The sequence below is a fragment of the Embiotoca jacksoni genome, unplaced genomic scaffold, assembly GCF_022577435.1.
Source record: "Embiotoca jacksoni isolate LCO1_2020_lvr unplaced genomic scaffold, fEmbJac1.0.p SCAF_18, whole genome shotgun sequence".
NCBI lineage: Eukaryota > Metazoa > Chordata > Actinopteri > Embiotocidae > Embiotoca > Embiotoca jacksoni.
The window spans coordinates 6,476,569-6,497,028 of NW_027185318.1; the positions used below are offsets into that span (position 1 = coordinate 6,476,569).

At 43.1% G+C, this 20,460-nt stretch overlaps 1 protein-coding gene across 3 annotated transcripts in view; it reads right to left on the reverse strand.

Annotated features, from left to right (window-relative positions):
• The window catches only part of rcan3 (regulator of calcineurin 3), a 40,036-nt gene that overhangs the window by 18,416 nt on the left and 1,160 nt on the right, over positions 1-20,460 (reverse strand). The window contains exon 2 of one of the 3 annotated variants that reach the window (XM_069152400.1): positions 19,863-20,137. In XM_069152400.1, the coding sequence (XP_069008501.1) occupies positions 19,863-20,081 (219 nt within the window). In that variant the 5' untranslated portion in view covers positions 20,082-20,137. Of the gene's footprint in view, positions 1-5,173; positions 5,473-8,163; positions 8,266-19,862; positions 20,138-20,460 lie in introns of those variants that run through there. The other 2 variants (XM_069152402.1, XM_069152401.1) reach the window with 2 other exon arrangements.

A 20,460-nucleotide genomic window follows, 5' to 3' on the forward strand; every position in this document is an offset into this window, starting at 1 on the left:
TTTAAAACAATATAAAACTGAGAAAACTGAAAACTTGCATCCTTTTAGAAGTTGATACCCGCCAATGTTTGCCATTCCTGCCTAATTAATGACGAAAATAAATAATGAATCAGTCAACAAAGTGCGGACCATTATTTTTCTGTGGTTCCACTGACTCAATAACCACTTCACCTCTACGTGCTTGAAAATGTAAACACTGCTTGACACGTTATTAAAGTTTATCTTTAGCTTGCAGTATGACCTCGGGACTGATCTATACAATAGTCTGAGGCCCAGCTGTGTTTTTCCAAGGTAATTGGTATGACAAAGTTATTTTAGGAACAACAACTGTTTTGTTTTCTCAGAACCATTTGGGCTGGACTGGAAATCCAATTAGAAATTCGGAGAGGAAAATTATGTTCTCCCAGTAACTTAAATAACAAAGGCCAATTGCTGTATGACGCTGTCTCCTCCTCTTCTTCTTCTTCTTCTTCAGCCAGTTAATTGTGGGCCTCTACATTCCATTGAAAGGCCTTTTCCTTTGCTTCTAATCTTGTCGCTTCATGCTCGTGTCGTCTTGGGCACATGGAAACCAGACACCCCGCCCAGGAGACTGCCCTTTGTTGTACGTCACCCTAACGGACACAGCGCTAACCTTTAGCTGACACATGAGCCCCAGCGCTTCTCTAGGGTTTCAGGCAAATGTGAACTGCCCATCTCCACCTGCCTTGTGCCCAGACTGGGGGGAGCGCAGGCACACCTGAGCCCACTGCTCAGACCCAGGATCGCTCAACCCTGCCAGGATGCGGCTCTGGTTTCCGAGCAGCACAGAACATGACACCGTCACCGTCTACATCCATCCAGTTCATCCTGCCGCTGCTCCGCTGCCTCACGCCTTCACCCAACAACCAGTTAGAGTGCATCACAACAGCGCTTTAAAACGCAAGTCTGAGGTCACATTCACATATGGAGTAAGAGCTTTAAAATGTTAAACATATGCAGATAAATAAGACAATTGACTAAATGGCCAATGATTGCTACATCAGACTACATCAGACAGTCAAATGAGCCAACTAAACCTGATTATGGTATATAATAGCATCTTATTTGGAGTAATTTATAGAACTATTTTGATACTGAAATGATTTTTGGTCATTTTTCCAGAAACCCCCCCCCCCCCCCCCGCCAAATAACCTTATTACACTTCCTCAGTTATGACAACAATACATCTTATATTATAGAAAACTGCATTTCTTTGAGTCTAAGACTAGTGCTTTGACAAAAAAAAAAAAAAATCAAGTTGAAGATGATAGTTTTTTTCTGACATTTAAAAAAAAAAAAATATAGAAAATAATCTGCAGAATAATCAATAATTATATTTAGTTAGTTGCAGCCCTATAAAACTCTTTCTATCCCTTTATCTATGTTTTGCCCTTTACTTCTCTATTACTGCGGTGTACCTACAAAAGAGCACTGTTAAGGCAGACAAACTTCCCACTTTTGATAACTGAAAATAGATCACAATGGCACATTGTTTTCATACTTTGCTTTGCTGCTCAGATGCTGAAAATAACCTTCATAAATCAAGGGGAATGACAACATGTTATATAAGGTTGTACATTAAAAACAAGACACTGAAAATATCACAGGCGTCAGCAAAATCACCGCAGTTTTGCTGAGCTACAAATAGCAGTCATCAAATCTCTCCTCCTTCCACATAACCAGCATAATTTCAGTGACAGTAAAGCCTGAGAACAGACATACGACACAGGTGACAGATAAACACGAAGAGAGATGGGAGGGCAGACGGAAAGTGACCCCGGGCGGGTGGAAACTTCTCCCGGCGTCCTCGGCCAGGAGTGTGCGTGTCTTTGCTGACAGAGATGTTTGTCTGTAGGTCTGTGAGTCCGCTGACTCACTGTTGTGGTTGGAGTGTGTGAACTGTGGAGTGTGTGACTGTGTCAGTGTTACTACAGTCTTCCGTGTGTGGGGAAACAGGCTTAAGTTGAAAATAGCCGTCCTTCGTGGCTCAGCAATGCAGCCCGTGTGGTGTTTTTATGATAAGTGTCTCGACGACAAAGTATGACGGGGTCACAGTGTCCAAATCGTGTCTTCTGCCAAAGACTGGATGTGTTAAATGTTTCACAATCAAAGTAAACACCTTTCATTCTGCGACAGACTGAAGCCAGAGAGGCACTTATCACGAGAGAGAGCAGGTTCACAGGCTTATTAATTATTCATATAAAACAGAAGATAAATAGGCAACCATCAAACTGGCAAGTGAATAAATACATAAACAAATCAGATGTAAATGTACGTGTTAAATCAAGCATGCATGGTAACTATAAAGGCTTGTGACGTGCTCTGTGTTCTGTAATACATTCAGTGCCAGCCAACATGTTTTGACCTTCAGCATGTGTCCTGTGCTATCATCTGCTGATGCTGGTAGATTTTCCAGGTAATGATAGTGTTGTGGTAAACATGAGAGCACATTGTACAGTGTCTGCATTCGCAGCCGCAGCTCGGGCCTCACTAAACCTCATCACAACAATAGTCTGTTTCTTCTTCTTTTTTTTCTTTTTTTTTTTTTCTTCAGCAAAATGGATACGGAGCACTTTGGGAATAAGAGCTTCCTGTACCAACTGCTCTGCCATGATTCTAACAACAACCTGTCCTGCCCACTGCCGTCTCCGTTTGGCTCATTAATGATGTAACCAGCGGGGATTGAGCCAAGGCGTGGGGCAAGCCATTTCAACCGTGTCAAAACAATGGCTCCAAAACGCCACAGCCGTTCACGAAGCATCTCCTCTAATTAAAAACCCACCATTCACTTATTTCCTTCGTGTCGCCCATTCAGACGCCAGTGCCACTGCCTAATCTTGCCTTGCGGGGTCTATAAATAACAGCAATCCACATATTAGTTTGCCCGAAGTGCTTTGCAACCAAACAGGAGTCTGATTATTGTTTCTCATCCTCAGATTTGAGGCGTATTAATGAGAACAGGGGCCTTAGACGGGCTCAGATCTTGTTGAATGATAATAAAAACAAGAGCAGGCTGACAGGGAGGTGAGCTCAATCAGAGGGCCGCTCCCCACGTGCCCTGCTTTAATCTGCCCTCTCCCCTAGCGCTTTCCAGAAACCGGGATTAGTGGTGTTCTTTGAGCCATTCGAAAGTCAGCCCTGTGTCTGCTCTTTTAATTGTGCCCGGACCCCCTTTTCTTTGGCCTGAGTCTGGGAGAAGGGGGCTGATAAGAGCTTGTGTGACAGGAAGCTTTAGTGAGGACTGCCCTGTGATCACACTGTCCTGCCCGTGGCTGTGTCAAACCTGTCTGGGGAGGACTGCTGTTGTAAGAGCACCAACCAGGTGTTAACAAAAGTATACCACAATGAAATAAATGACATATCTAACCATGTTCTCCCCTTGCACTGAGCAGAAACACCTCTGTGGCTCTGCACTATACAGTGACAGCTCCTTTTCTTTCGCCCACACTCCCTATAGAAAACCTTAAAGATGATGGCCACCATCCTATAATTAGAGAACAACTGCAGGGTGACACGTTGGTGTCTTTCACCTTGGCTGGTCTGCAGTGGTTAGGAAGTGTAATGAGAGTTGGGAGCAAACACAGCAGCTGCCTAGCTCACTGGGGGAACGCAGACCACAGGCTGAGTCAGTGGTCAACTTGCATTGTTTGTGTGTTCACAACGTGCCCAGCCTCTTTTTCCAAGAACAAGCACAGGCAGATCATGCCATCACAAAAACAAGAAGCAAACAGGACATCTAGATTTCATATATACATTCATATCCCTTGGGCAGGCAGTGCAAGATTAATGATAAACATGGAACCACAAAAGAAATATGGTGGAACAAGGTGGGTGGGGTGAGTTGAAGTTCCTGGACTGAATTCCGCCTTCATTCCATCTGGCAAAGAAAAAAAGATGATGTTTTGTGTGATCATGTCACAATTATCTCCTCACTTACACTGGCTGAATATAATGAAGTACTTGCATATGTCCACAGACTGTAAACTTATAGGTGATCCAGCTCGTCCTCAAACTCCCCAGCTGCCCTATACTGTAGCTCGGTTTTTATTCTTTCACCCTTCCCGCGTCTCTCTCTGTCTCTTTGGTGATGAGTCAAATGAGACAAGCAGACACGCAGCCAGCAGGTGAGGGAATATATTCTGACATGGAGTTTCCAAAGGGTTTAGTGGGTGAGCCAAGCTTTGGCACACCATCTGTGTGGCCTTTTAAGCCCCAAAACTGGCATGTTGCAGTGCCAAAGGTGGTGTCCCGAAGCTCACTTTGAACACATTGGAGGGCAACTACTTCCCTGCTGTGTAACTGACAGGCTGAAAATCAAATACCTGTACCTGATTTGTCCTGAGGGCTTTGGACTACATGACTCTAATATTACTGTAGGATGTGTTTAGGTCAGTCAATACAGAGTTTATAGCCACCTAAATGTACTCCAAGTCAAATAGTCTCATTTAAAAGAGGAAAAACTCACATGATTGACATAAACTGATTTTTTTTTTTCCACTGTGGCATCAAGTAACACAGAATTTTAGCATTAATGTGATGTTTGGTTAAATTCTCTGAAATGTTTCATTTAATATTTAATGATCTTTTCCAGTATCACGTCTAGCCTGGTGCACCTGCAATGCTGCTGTGATGAGGAGAGGGCAGAGATACAGAGAGAGACGAGGGTCTGTCCGCCACTGCGTCTAAAAAAAAAAAAAAATGCCTCAATTCTTTCTCTGCATGTGTCTTGCATGGACAATTCATCACACCCTCCCATTCAACTTGCGCATCCTCTCCCAGTTCCTCGCGCTGAGAAACTTGACCCACAATCGTACAAAAATTGGTGCGTTAAGGCTCATTTTTGCAGACAGTGTCCCATTTTCTCCATCTCTACCTATTTTTGCAATTCAGCCCGCGTCAATCACCGGGCCGCGCACGCGCGCCGCGCGCGGACGTGCGTCTTGGCGAGCTGCGGCTCCCATTGATAAAAAAAATCCTCCGTCTGAGAGAGGGCTGCATTCAACGTCACCAAGACATGCATGCACTTGTACAGGGCAGCATGCAGTCCTTCGGTCCCAAACTGCTGCACAATCACCGCAGGGGCAAAAAAAAAAAAAAAAAAAAAAAAAAAATCAGGATTTGTTGCAACGTGCGTTTTTAGGGTAAACCGTACCTGCATTTTGTCTGATGTAAACACCTCGATGTCTACTTCGCAGGCGATGATGGTCACCATCTCCAGTTTCATATTTATCGATGGCATTCCCTTGCGTGGTTGGGTAAAAAATGAAATGGAGTAAAAGTCTCTCTCTTCCTCTGTAGCAGGTCGCAGAGAAAGCGTCTCTCGGGTTCTTCCTCCAGAAACTTGAGGTTAAGTCCGGGGGACTGTTCTGGTTGGTTTTTTTTTTTTTTCCCCCAGAGCTGAGGGAGTTGCTGCTGGACTCCTCACTGCACTAACGCGCTGCTGAGTGATGCTGCAGCAGCCGCACAAACTCTCCCTCTCTCCCTCCCTCCCTCTCTCTCTCTCTCTCTCGCTCCTGCCCTCCCCCTGGCTCCACATTGACGTCATTACCATCCTCACGTTCGTCGTGTTTTACGCCACTACGGTGCCTGACGAACCGTACAGGGGCACTGCAGAATTCACGGTCCGGTTTATTCCGCTTTTTCTTGTATTTTGGAGCGTTTTTATGTTTACCGGGTTGATGGAGAAAGAAAAATTGTGTCACAGCCCGTTTTGAAAAACACAACATCGCGTACGGGTGCGTCAAGCGCCATCAACATCGGTGTCCTCACCCGGACTGTAACCCCTCCGTTCCAGCAGAGTCCGTTATTTACCTTGGGTGCCTTTGAATGACGCCCGTATATTCTGACAATGAATCATGTTCACATAATCATGTGGACATAACAACAGGAACACCTCTAAATATAAACCCTGATTCAAGTCCTACATACTAGACGTGCTTGCAATGGGTAATTGTTTGGGCTTGGAGAGGAGTGGAGAAAAATGTGTGGGGCAAGGTTTGATTTGATGGGAGAGTAATATCACTTTACAATATATTTCAACATGTACATTCAAGAAATCACCGTTAAGTTAAATCAATGCAGTTCTCTCAAAAAGTGAACATTACGAGGTCATAAATCTTAAACTATGAGCTGTCCTGCAAGCGTCTGGCTGGGAACTTTTGTTGTACCGCATTCCCCGTCTTCCTCTCCTGTTATTTTGTCATTTCTCTACTTGTTTATTAAACAATGGGCAAAAACTCACCCAAAAAAACAACAACAAAAAAAAATGGAAGAATCACTCTTGAATTTGGCTGCTAACGGCTGAATCAGGGTTGGAAAGTAGACTTTGCTTTGCGTTAACATGCAAGAAAGCTTGGGGAAGAGCTGCAGTAGACACTTCTGTTGTTCCTGTTACTGTGTCCATCCCTGTACCAGCAACATTACGCAATTTCACAGGTCTAATCCTTAGACTTAGAGTATATGTGAATTTGTTTACAACCCTTTTGTACCCTAGGACATTATTTTAATCATGGGCTCAAATTACTGGCACGGCACTGTGTCAAAAATACCCTTCCGACTGAAGGCCTCTATTGCATAACCAAGCGTGTCAGCTGCATGCTCTGAAGTTAGTTGCCTTCAGATGACATGGTCTGTGGCTTCATGGGTTTAAGAATAACAAACAACGTGGGTAAATGGCAGTCACGATGATGTGCTCCGTGCCAAAAGCTGTTGTCTCCCAACATGCCGTTATTAGATACACATAATTAATAGAGGACTAATTTGTCCGTTATAGTCATCAGGGCAGATGCTTTGCTGAACCCGGAGTGACTCAGATGTGAAAACTTTGGAAGAACTTCTTCGTGAGCTGTGCTTCACTTTTAATGCTGACTTGTTGATTGTAGATTAACTGTTCCGGAGTTCTTTATCACTCACAATGAAGCAGCTGATGAAGCGGACTCTGCCACTGCTGTCACAGCTCCTTTCTCTTCCACTGAGTTTCCATTCCAGCTGAAGACCAATCACTACAAAAATTCCCACAGACATTATGCCATTGCATAATATGCTAACAAACCAAGTCTTCTTTGCATCACTCAGATCATCTCTCTCCCTCTCCCGCCCTCCATTTCATAATAATAATTGCCGGACGAGCTGAGACAGCTAAGTCCCTATAAGCCATTAATATTAAGGCTGGAGGCGGTGAGGGCTATTTATGTCTGTGTGTGTGTGTCAGGCATTGTCCACAACGAGCAGACGGAGAACATGAGAAGGACATGTGTGGATGACTGTGACATTCTTCCAGCAGACAGCAGTCAGTCAGTCTGGAAAAATCCGCCTGTAAAAGCCAAATAGCACGACCTATCACACACTAACACTTTGGCCCGAGTCTGAGCGGCACCGTCAGCCACTTCATCTGCACAGGGAATCAAATCGGTTTTATTCCTTCAAGTCACAGTAGTAAGAGCAGGCAGTACAGGAGATGTTGCTTGACAGGTTTAGATATTATTTCTAAATTGCCCCCGCAGCTCATTAATCACAAGCTCAGAGGCGATAAAGCAGCGCGCCTGTGTCGCTTTGTCTTCTAAATCCACTCTGTTTTCTGGAAGCTCATGTAGTCTTAGCTCGACAGAGGTTGTGATCATTTATTTATGGCTTGTTGGAAAATTCTCTTTTCACTTGGCCCTATTTACAAAGCCTTGGGTCAATACAAGTCTCGCTCAGGGAAGCTTCAGTTCAGCAGATGCCTGCTGATGCGTAGCAATTTGGGCCAAGGTCCTCAAAGCCATCATGCCGAACCTAATATTTAGTCTGAAAAAGTGTAATCCAGGGCAACACAATGCAACCGAGCCTTTACATGAAAATGAACTGCTTCATTGTATAGCAGTGATCTCCAGCCTGCATGTAGTGCAGGGGGCTTTGCTGCTGCTGTGTTGTCTGGAAAAACTGTGGAATTAGTTAAATAAATAATAATCAAAATTTGATTAAAAAAAAAAAAATATGTCCACATGTTTGTGTTTTGGGGGAAAATGATCGTGTTAAATATTATGAAACAAACAAACAAAAATCAATTCAAATGAACATGATGGGTGACGTGATGAAGAGCTCGTCTATTAGTGCTGCTGCGGTGTGCAGAACACTGCCGTGTAATCCTTGCCATCAACATACCGTAAAGTGCACTGCGTGTATACTTGAATGTTTTCGTTATCAAAGCACTGCGGCGATGCATCCCTCTGATCCCTCTGATCCCTTTTGTCGCGGCTGATAAGTAGGATGGATCGCCCTGCATGATGAAGCACTTTTTCTTCCTCTCTGGCCTCATTCTGCAGCTCTGCTCCTCCTCCTCCTCCTCGATCTCCTCATTCTCAATTCTCCTCTCCTCATTCACAATTCTCTCCGTTAGATCTCGCAGTCAGCCCGCCCCAAAACAAGACTCCGTGAAGGGAGATATGAAGCTCCGACACAATCTTTCCATGGCTGCTCATTTCTCAAAACTAATTCAACCTTTCAAATGCTGCCACCTTGTAAGCTTCATAACGGAGTAGTAGGTATTCTACTCCATTATCAACAAAAACTTTCCCTATAAATAGGGGGACGTCCCTTTCATGTGGTCAATCATTTATTTATGGGTTGAATTTACACTCTTAACAATGCATGCTGCTCTATACTCCACGTGTGCTTGCAAAATCAAAAGAATAGTTTGACATTTTGAGATACTCAATAACTTGCTCTTTTTTCTCACACTTACAGTAGATGAGAAGACTGATACCATTCTGCACGGTAAGCGAGAGCCTGCAGCCTGTAAACTTAGCTTAGCACAAAGACTGTGGGAATCAGCGAGCCTGGCACTGTCCAGAGGCAACAAAATATGTCTACTCTAAAGTGAAGCTCCTAAAATAGCTATTCCCTCAACTATAATCCATTTGCTTAAGCTGTAGCTAATTTAGTAATGATGCAGTAAAAGCCACAGCACAGTTGTCATTTTTTTTTTTTTCACAATTTGCAAACACAAATACGGAGAAGGTGGTTAGATTTAGGAGATTGGCTCGTTCACTTAACCCCCGTTTCTTTATGACCACGCAGACATAAATAACTATCATCAGATCATGGTGGGAATGGAGTTATTGCAGAGTCTCCAACATGCACAACGATGCACTTTATAAATGATGAGAAAGAGGAGCAGGCAGAGAGGCAGAGGAGATGCTCAAAGGGGTGAGACGCTGGGGCTCAGACTCACTGATGAGCAGAATTTGTATTCTGAAGTGGAGCTCTGCAGAGGAGAAGGAGGGGAGGGGAGGGGGGGGGGGAATCAGGGCAGTGGATCATCACGTTGGGCTGATATACGCATGCTCCTAATACACACATGTATGTTAATGCAACTGCATGCACAGAAGAAGACAACGGCATGCATAAACACAACCACAAATACAAATTTGCATGCGAATATACACTGCGTGTGAATTCAAACTGCACACTCGGAAGGATTCACTGCAGCAACTGACCCAAAATAGAAAAGTATAAAAATATAACAAGCTTGACAACAGTTATCACAGACGGAGGATTCTTGTCTGTCAGTGGGTGTGTCTGTCCATGTGCGTGTAATGTGACACCAGAAAAATCTAAGGAATGACAAAGTCTAAAGTTGGGTCACTGCATGCGTACAGATATGGTGCAGCTACACACCTGCACCCAGGACACATCCAACATGCACGCATACGCGCTCCCTTCCCTCCGCTGCCAATCCCTTGTTGCAGCAGGCTACCTCACTTGGCCCCAACCAAGCCGAGCCGTGGTGCCAGCGCCAATGCAGCTGCCGTAATCTAGGCCAAGCTATTTATAAAGCAAGCGCCCAAGTACAGGCGCAGGGAGCCAGGGGGAGACAGAGGGATGGGAGGATAAAAGAATGTCTACGGGGCAGAGAGACAGATCTGCAGAGTGTAGGAGAGAAAGAGCGGGGGTGGGGTGGGGGGGGAGAACAGAGAGCAGGACTGGCAGAGAGGGAATAAAAGTAGTGAGCCTGTGAGTGAAAATAGAAAATGAGACGGAGAAAAAGAGAGAGACATGGAGGTCCTGCCAAGTCAGGACAGCATGAATATCAGAGGCTGAACTCGCACCAACTGAATGGGACAAATACAAATAGCCTTTACCAACATCTCCTTCAAACACCTCCTGTTTTATCTGGTTCGAAATCTGCAGACGATCTGACAGGGTGAAACGTGAGGCGGGGAAAGTGGCTGCTGCTGTGTCATGTCAAGTCATTTGTGTGCGGAAAAAAAAATGTTGATAGATGTGGAGTTTTACACGACTTCTGGAAATTCAACTTTAATTAACAGTGATAGACAGCTCCCAGGGGTCAACCGGCTGTGACTGTTTTCTCCTAATTAACAAAAATGAGCCTGTTATCAGGGAAAATTGGCACGTGTAACTATTTAAGTAGAATTTCAAATACTCACGTATGTAGTCTTCTCACTTGGGTGGGCCTCAGGTGGAGAAAGGTCATGTCATGTATGCAACAGGCATGCGACAATCCAGATTGAGCGACATTTTGCTGAGTGTAAAATAAAATAAAATTTTATAAAAATAAAAGGTCTGAGGAGGGTTTTCTCCAAAATGTTATTATTATCAAATATTTAGAGAAATAGAAAAACACAGATTTGAAAGAAGTTTTCTGGAGTTTTATCTCCGAGAAACATGACGTCCTGAAATTCTCTGCTGTAAGCTGTCACGTTGCCATGTAACATACCGACGTATTCTATCTGGGGAATGGGGTTGCCCTGTCTGGATTGCATAGGAACGATGATGTAAAGAATAACAAATTCTAACAAATATTAATGTCTAATATTTGAAATAGAGATGGAACAATCCGAATACAGTATCTTCTCTTCAGATACCAAAACTCAGTGTCTTGGCAGCTACAGAGGGGTGGCAGGGATTGAATACCCTTCTTCCAAAGGACATCACCTCATTTGGTGTTTTAGTGGTGGAGAGTGTTAACCATGACGATAAAAATTTTTACAACAGGTGCTAAAACACATAACTTTTGCTACTTTTATGCTGGAGTAGATCTCATCAGCATCAGTGAGCTAATCATTTACCATACATAGGCTCTACTTAGGCGGCCCGCCAATTTATATTATATGACTCAGTTGCAACTTACGCAAGTGAATCTTGCATTAGAACATCTTATTTACCTTTTTTCAAACACATTTTTGGTCATATGTCTGAGTTAAGTTTGCTGTAGTAACTGAGGACTGGAAACTTCACTGTAGACTATTGGCATTTACCAATAATCTACATGTGAGCCATTAGGGGGACATCTGTAAATTGTAGCTACAGAAAATAAAACTGGTTACACTCTACCCACCTTTAGTGCTCACTAACCTAAGATTTGCAAGCATGACGGTCATAGTCACTTATTAATGTTACAATAAATACCAGTGGCAGTTTTTTGTCAGGTGTGGTGGGAGAAATACTTCATGTAGAATATGAATGCACCAAAATCATTTCAAGAATATGTAAATTAGTAAATAAATATGTCAACCACACCTGCTTTATGTACAGAACGCTTTTACAAACAGCGTCACAAGCGCTGCTGAAACATGGGAACTGACTGCATGGTACGTTTTTGGTTCACAGCCCACATCTGGTGGGCCACCAGCAGCTGTTCAGCGTTTTAACCCAGTCCAGCAGCTTAGGAGCTGGAGAGATGAGCTGTGTGAGTGGGACAGAGACAGAGGGAGAGGAGGAGGAGGAGGAGGAGGAGGAGGAGGAGGAGGAGGAAGCACAGAGCGACACGTGCTGATGGTTCCAGTGATTGCTTTGCTTTTTAAATCAGGTCAAATCTTTGGATGGGTTAGGCGGACTCTACGTCCCGCATACCAGACACAACAAAGACGAAGGAAAAAAACCCAAAAAAAACCTGAGGCGGTCTCGGAGCTTTGAAGACAACACAGTGTTCTGAGAAATGGGTGCCATTTTCTGAGGCAGGCAAACAAAGCGGAAGAAAGAAATCATCGTCTTCACCAGAGGATAGGACGAGTTCTCTATTCTTCCACTTCAAACACATTTAATTGAAAGCCTTGGGATCCTCATGGCAACGGAGATGAGCACAAGTGGTGCGATAAGACTGCAAACTTTAAAGGATGAGTTTGGTTCGTAAGCAAACTAAATCAAAAGGAATTGCCGTTTAATGCTATAGCTTTCAGATCCGTTTCAGACGACCAAACAACGAACCGCAGTAACAGATGCTCTGACTGTACAAATCACAGGGACAGAGAGCCACATGGGGCCCCAGACGCCATTAACTTGGGTACAGACTGTCAACAAGCAACATGACGGAGACAGTGAGATACAGACGAAGGCTTAAATGACAGTGGGGAAGAGCACTCACGGGGAAAGAAACCATCAAATGAACAAGAAATAAACAAGTAAACAAACGAAATCAGGGACAATCACATACGTGATTGTTTTGCTGTTAACAACAGCAAAAAAAAAAACATGTGCCAAGAGAAAAAAGAAAACAGTCAATAGTCCTTCTCTCTAAATTGATTTGAATGCCGCTCTCCCCTCTCTGCCAATGAACACCTTTAAAAAACAATCTCTCAGGGGAGCTGGCTTTGCAGACTCAGGTGCCACACAACATTTAGACGTCAACAAAGCTACACAACTAAGCTTAAGGTAAAAGAAAAGAAAAAAAAAAAAAAAGAGGGCAGGACGTGAACCATGTACAAAGCCTCTGAAGTAACTACTTTTAGATGCACAAAACAGTCCAAGCTTTCCATTTTTTTTAAATAGTGTATCTCTACGACAAAAATAGAACAAACAAAGACAGACAGATCCAAAAATGGACCGCTACTCATTTATTTCTTACAACCAGCTTAACTAAACGTCCTGTTGCCGTGTGGGTTTATTTCAGCCCCTTAATTTTACACATTCACGTCGAAAAGCAATCATCCGCAGAACATTTTTCCTGCATGATTGCATTCATGCCTCAATTCATGAACGTCCATTTATATTTGGCGTCGGTTAAATAACAGCTCATAGTCTATTGTTGTACTGTAACTGCTATTCTTGAAAGCACCCACAGATCATTTCTTTTTTTAGCCTGATTGAACCAGAAAATAATCTTGATTTAAATAGAATCACAGGAGCACGACTGAGAACAAATAAGAGTGGTTTACATAGCATCCTAAATCTTATCGTTTCATAATACACGCCTTTGTTGTTGGCGAGGGTGGGGCGAGATGTGTCTCTGGAAGAAAAACGCTCTTTTTTGTAAAAACATTTTTTTTTTTTTTTTAAATCAAGGCAACCGTACACAAAACCTAATCATAATCAAACATCAAAGAGCGAAAAATTATTTAGCCTAAGCTCGGTAAGGTACCGTGTAAGACGGCAAAATAAAACCGTTTTATCGTGATGAGGACATGAGGATGTTTGTTCTTAAACAGACTGGATTCAAAATACCACGTCGTAGACTTACGAAACTGGGTTTGATTGGCTGTCTGGAGTGATTTTTGCAGGGAAATTAAATCACATTCCACGTCCAAGAGATGTTTACTTATCACCGAGGAGAGTATTACACTTCTGCCGGTGAGGTTCTGTTTTCTTGCAGTTTCCTGACCTAGTGGGTTCCTGTTTGCGTATCAGTTTGCACATAACAGAAGAATGGCCTGCAGGCTTTGTTGGAAGTCCGCACTCTCCAAGTGCCCTTCTAGTTTTAATATTACATTGCGGATATCGTGACTGTACCGAAAGACTCCCAAGTAAAAAGTATAAAAACTGAAAATTCTCTCTGAAAAGAGGAGAAATGAGAGCTGAGCGAGGGGTGTAAAAAAAAAAAGCCCGCTGAAAGTTACGCGTGACGCCTTCGAGTTGCCAGCGATATTTAAAGATACAAAAATAAGAAAAGCCGAGAGGGTGAAGCTCGCGAATGCTCTGCATTTTCCTTTGATTATCAGAGTAAATAATTAATGAACTAGTCATTTCAGCACAATGCAAAAGAATCGCCGTCTTTCTGTTATATCAAATCTAAACCCTGATAACCTGCACAAGACACCCACACAGGTGTTTTCAATCAAGGCTCATTAGACTGAAGGTGGGTGACTACAAAGACTGATGTCACTGCAAGCCATGTACTCATAAGAAAAGGCTTCTTCTTTCTTTTTTTCACCCACTGAGGGCATGTTGACCTCGAAGCACAGGTGCTGCTAATAACATTAACCATGTCTATTGAGGCCCAGTGAGTCATGACAGCGTGAGGGTGAGTCAGCACCCATAACAGGACCCTGAAAATGAAACAGGTAATGGATTCATACATCACTACTGCATCATTTACACCTGTGGTTTTTTCCTACTCTCGTAGCAGAAAGAGAAAGCAGAAATGTTGTGCAGGTGGCATGTAAAGTTTGCGGTAAAGTTGAATATTTTCTCAGTCCAGATTGATTCCATTCATTTGGCTTCGGCCACAAGCTGTTCGATAGTCGGTATTGTGGGTTTGTTGGTGTAGTGTAGATGGTGACCAGTGCTGCTCATCCAAGATGGCACAAAAATGGCATTAGAAATGAAGTACAAAACCAAGCCTGACTGGTTTGGTGCCTGAGCTGGTTGGGTTTGGAGTTCACTCACTGATAAATGTGTAATTCGCTCGATCCCAACACAAAACAAAGCTAACACAAGACTTGGGGTGGCCTTTAGGGCCTTTTCATTTACTTCAAGCCAGACAAAAATACATTTTCAAAGATGCTTTCAAGCTCTGCAGAAAAAAAACAATTACATATTCTGTAATAGTACTATAAAGCACAGTATGAATTAATATATATCTGCAGCCTCAGTAGAGCCACTCATTTTACTGGAAAATCTAGTAGCTGACGTAATCTTAAAATACTCCTCATGAGTGATGCAGTTGAAACCGAGCCTTGCTCCGCCCGACTATGTCTCATAGCTGAATTCTTTGCTATGACTGCAGTCTGGAAACCCTGTTTGCATTTAGGTGCACAACATACAGCACATGGCGGTCAATGCAGATTGGTTAAAGGCTGCTCCAGTAGCTTCAAAATGAACCTGATGTTTTCACCCAGTGGGATGAAACTACTGGAAACAATCCCCACTGCAGCATGGCCACACTCGTATAGATTCACACAGTGAATTTGGGTCCGGTAATACCAGCCTAGTTAAAACTGTAACTGCAGAAGAAAACACTGTCATCTTGAGTGCTGCACCAGCTCAATTTAGCCAAACTGTGCTCTCTGCTGTTGTCCACTTGTCTTAAATTGCTTTCTGCTTTCATCGGTATGATAAACAGAGGCAAAACAAGCGCACTGGGAAGGTGAAACGACCCGGGTCAGTGTACCAGAATAATATCCAGGCTGCATCAGGAGCAGGAAGCCAGGGGCACTCACTCACTCTGCACTGCATCATGTCTGACCTTCAGCCTGCCAAGCACCCGCTCCCTCACGTTCACCCCCGAGGACCGGCACCCAAAAATAGACTGTAGTCTGACACATGCAAACACATCACTACCGCGCGCATGCATGCGCACTGTATGCAAATGCATTATACTGTATGTGGACATAAAACGCGCACGTTCACACTCACTTTACTTCTCACTTTGCACATCCTCCATCACCCTATCTTTAGTCCCTGATGTTTCAGCTGCACAACTGCACTGGGGTTGCCTTACTCTATCATCCAGTATATATATATCATATCATATCATATATCATCATATATATGAGTCACACTTTCAAACGCATTACTCTCAAGTGGTTCAACTTTTCACATACTTACAGCACTCCATCAATGCTGCACTGCTAATGCATCGCTCAGAGGAACAGCTTGGAAAATCTTTACAGTTCAGATCTAATGGCTACTGTTAATACTTGTGGTGAGTCAACTGGAAGGCCAATGTACTCTATTTAAAAAAAAAAAAGTCTGTTCACCTCTAGTAGTATCTTCCATGCGCATATTTTTCACCTCAGTGGTGCTCTTGGCTTTGGAAAAATGAACAAAAAAAAAAAGTTAGCAGCATTTTTGTGGCAACTCAGCACTATGGTCTATTTATAGAACTATTGGCATTGAAATCTGGTGACAAGAGTATGTGCTTCATTTCCTGTAAAAGCTCAATACTTTTTTAGGTCCAGACAAAATATGTTGCTAGTATAGAGTATCACACTGTATGGTGTATATAGTGTAGTATTGTCAAGTACTGCTGTAACTATGTGTAGGTGCAGAGCTTTGCAGCGAACTCGACACACTATCATTAAAGGTTAAAGCGAGCTAGTACACTGGTTTAGTATTGGTACTAGTGGCACTCCACTGTACTGGGCAGGGAGAGGAAAAATAAAGATGATGATAATTAGAAAAGATGTTCCAAAACCTCTGTTTTTAAATCTTTTAAAAAAATTTATTATTATTATCTGCATAGCAAGCTACTACTCGAGATAAGAGAGAAATTATGTTTGTTTGTTTTTTCTTCATTTAGTGAACCAACCCTTTTAAAGCAATTAAAAAATTTCCCCTCGGGGATTAATAAAGTAACTACCTAACCTAACCCAAATGATATTTGAGTGCTGGCTGGCAAAAGAACAAACTGTAAACACAACAATGATATCATATATCGCTTGGTTGTTACTAATATAAAAGTATTGATTTAGTGCAGCTTTACGATGACATAATTAATTCTGTATAATCCTATGACAACAGAGTGAAGCAACTTAAATAGTTACTTTTTTTAATTTTTTTTTTTATTGCCTGCGAGATGAAAACATTTTGCTGGTGGTTGTAATAAGCTTGCAGCCGGTGCTTGCTTGATTGCGCTGGTTATGGATTGAGGAGAGCTCAGTCTGACAGCAGCGATGAAAGATTTGCACTGTGCTGATTAGGCCTAATATACACTGGGCAATATGAGGGACGACTTATAATGGCCCCTCTGACCTTTGTCTTGACAAGCACAGAAACCACTTTGCCTTGTTACTTAGCCCACACACACACACACACACACACACCTCCGTCTCTTCTCCCTCACTACTCGTATACACTTGTTTTCCGCGGGAGCTAGACGGTAGATAATTAATCATGCCAGAATTCGAAGCCACGCTGGCTGCAGCATTGCATAGAGTGAACACCGTGGTAATACTACATTCTTGTTTTTTTTTTTTACATATCTTTTTTTTTGCATTTTTGGCCTTTATTCAGGTAGTGCAGTATAGACAGAAATGTGGGGAAAGGGAGCAAGGGAATGACATGCAGTAAAGGTCCGGCCGTCTGGGAATCAAACCTGGGATTCGCAACAGATGGCATTTGAGGCCATTTGGTATGAGCCCTAACCTCCTCGCTATCAGGTTGCTAATCATACTGTGGATCATTCCTCAGGCCACAATGACGACTAATCTAAAAAAGCTGTAAACTCAGCATTTTCAAAGTCAAATCTAACATGAGCTGGCACAGAAAGTGTGCTGTTAAATTTAGGTGTTTTTTTGTTGTTGTTTTTTTCGGTTGGTTTGATTGACAAGCTTTTTATTTTGTTCTGGACTTATTTTCATCATTATTGCTTACAGAAAAATCATTTTTACACGTGAAATTCACTTGATTTTTTTGTTTTTTTTTTTGTTTTTGTTTTTGTTTTTGTAAGGAACGGTCCAGAGATAAAGATGAGCATTTGATGTCTAATGTTAAGAAATGTTGGAAAATAGGAATTAAAAAAATATCCAACTGGATAATTTGTACAAACAATTGATAAACTTGTTCAGGAGGAAAATACAATGGATGTGAAGGTAGGAAAATCTTGGACCTCATTGAAACATTAAGTAAATAAAAGCCACCAGTCTCATCTCAAAAGCTGCATTTCTTATTAAAAATAATACACAGGAAAAAAAAAAAGCCTATTTCCTATTTCAGTTGCAGGACAGATGATCTGAGAGCCGTGCAAGATCATTCAAATCATTTAAGTGCTGCGGTGCTGCTCTTTTTTCATCGAGAATTTATCCAAATTTGTCAATACATAATAAACTCAATCAGTGGAGACGTGGGCTCGCCCATCAGCTCCGAGATTCCACAAGAAACAATATGCACTTTTCAGGCATCTCTACATGTTAGCCAAAAGATATTCAGGGGAACAAAATAGAGCAGATAAAAGAGAAAGTGTGCCACGAGGTTTTACTTACTTTTCACTAATGCAGAAGAAAGGGAAAGGCTTTTACAGCGTGCTAAGAGCTTCTTCTAAATATGAAGGGTCATGTCCCTCACTCCCTCTGTTAAAAGAGCACAGATTACAGAAACAGCCCGTCCTCCTGCATGCAGGCCTTTGAGAACAGAAACAGAAGGTAATGTCGGTGTTGGGTGAAAGCCAAGAGCCCAAAGACACAAAAATGTAGGTTGCCATGTCCCTGTTCTTCATAGAGTATGAAGACAACCGATTTAGAGATGTCAAGATTTTTAGCAGTCAGGGAAATGCGAAAATTTTTCAATTTTAAAATAAGGTACAGATTGTGTGTTTATGCATGTGTATGTGTGTGTGTGTGTGTGTGTGTATGTATGTACGTACGTATAGCATCAAACAACCTCATAAAGTCCCCGTTCGTTCTCTGAAAACATCTCAAGCAGCCCGTTTTTCCTTTTTTCATCTCATTCCTCATCCCTGCCTGTCCTCATTTTGAAAGTTTAAATAAATGTCAAAAGTCCTATTTTTAGCGCAGCTCATTTAACCGAAACATACGGAGAACACTCTATTGACATGTTCTGACTGAGGGGTGTGTGGGAGGCATTTCCACTTAAAAGCCAGAGTGTGAATCGTAATGAAGTGAGGAGGCAAAAAAAAAAAAAACCAAAAAAAACACAAAAGAGAGGGAAAGGAGGGGGGGCGGACTCCACCGCTAGAAGCAACGGGTGTACAAACGGCAAACTCACAAAGCCGGAGTGATTCATTTAAAGGGATTTTGTGCATGCACCAAATTTAGCCTCTCTGCTTTGCATTTATATACATAGTGAGGATAAATAAAGAAGGCTAAGAAGAGACACGGTGGAGGGTGAATATTAAAAGACCTGAGGAGGGAGAGGAAAGTTAACAAGCAAGCTCGTATGCTGGGATCAGACAAGAGGGGAGAAAACTATTTCGCAAAAGGCCACTTGGACAGCTTTGAGAGTCCGACACAGTGAAGAGAGACGGATGGACCTGACAGAGGTGCAGAGAGAAGAGGGGGGAAGATGTAAGGATGCCAGCTGGAAGGATGGAGGGATGGTGGGACAGCATAATTGGATCAGAGGGGCAGAAAATTTAAAGTATTTTCTTTGTGTCATCCTCAAGTTAAAAAGGATCCAACGATCTAAAGTACTGCAGCTCCGCTAGTTGGATAAAGACTCAATGCATCTTAGAGCAGCCTGAACAGAAATACAGTACGTGTGTGCATTGCTACAAATGCCACTATATGTATGAGGCCTTTTGCCAAATCTATAAGCTCAAGTGGGCATGAAGAACACGCTGCACAAGGTGAGGATTGAATGATGTGCACAGACAAATGGATTAACGTTGAGTATGGCTCATGACTCTGTGCTTGTTATATGGTGACATGCAGCCCTGCAGTCATGTTCCCTGGCAAATAAATAACAGCATCAGGTGTGTTTTTCTCGCTGTTGAGGTTGAGCAATCAGCAGCGCAGCTTGTGAGCGTGACTGGACTTCGACAGACAGGAGCAGAAGCTGTGGATGACACCATGCACGTGTGGCTTTGAATCCTTGACGGGCTGACACATCGAGGGAGCTGAGTCAAACTTGCACACACACTGGCGCGCCGAGTCACATAAACACACGCACGCACGCACACGCGAAAATATGAGCCAGAAAGTCAGTCGGCGGCGGCGGCGGCGTCTCACCCTGTGCGCGTCCTGTTCGAAGACGGCTTCGTGGACACTGCACGCAAAGAGCGCTGTGGGAAGGTCGCTCAGATCCATCATCTCCTCCGCCACACCGTCGTGACCACTCTCCCCAAACACCATGTCCTCATCCTCCTCCTCTTCCTCCTCGTCTTCCTCGGGGTCACTGCTGTAGGCCTCCGAGCCGTTGCTCCACGCCTTGGAGCTCTCTCGCAGCATGTCGAAGCCTTTCGGGAGGCCGGCAGCGGGCGGCGGAGGACCACAGAGGCTGGGAGCTGGGGAGTGGGGAGGTTAAGAGATTGGAAGTTGGGAGATGAGGCGACTTTGCTGGCTAGACGTTTGTGGAAAAGTGAGGAGGGTTTGAGGCGATAGTGACACTGGTATGTGAAGAGCACAGTGTTAGTGATGATGATGATACAGCCGGCTGTGGGACAGATTAAAGAGAAGCGATGCAAGGGAAATTAAAGAGTGGGACGATCAAGCGAAGCAAATCACATGAAGTAAATGACAGAAAATGAACAGAAAAGAAAGAGAGGCTTGTTTCATGTTTTGATCTTTCTTGTAGGTCAGTTTACTTTGCATCTTTTTTTTTCTTTTT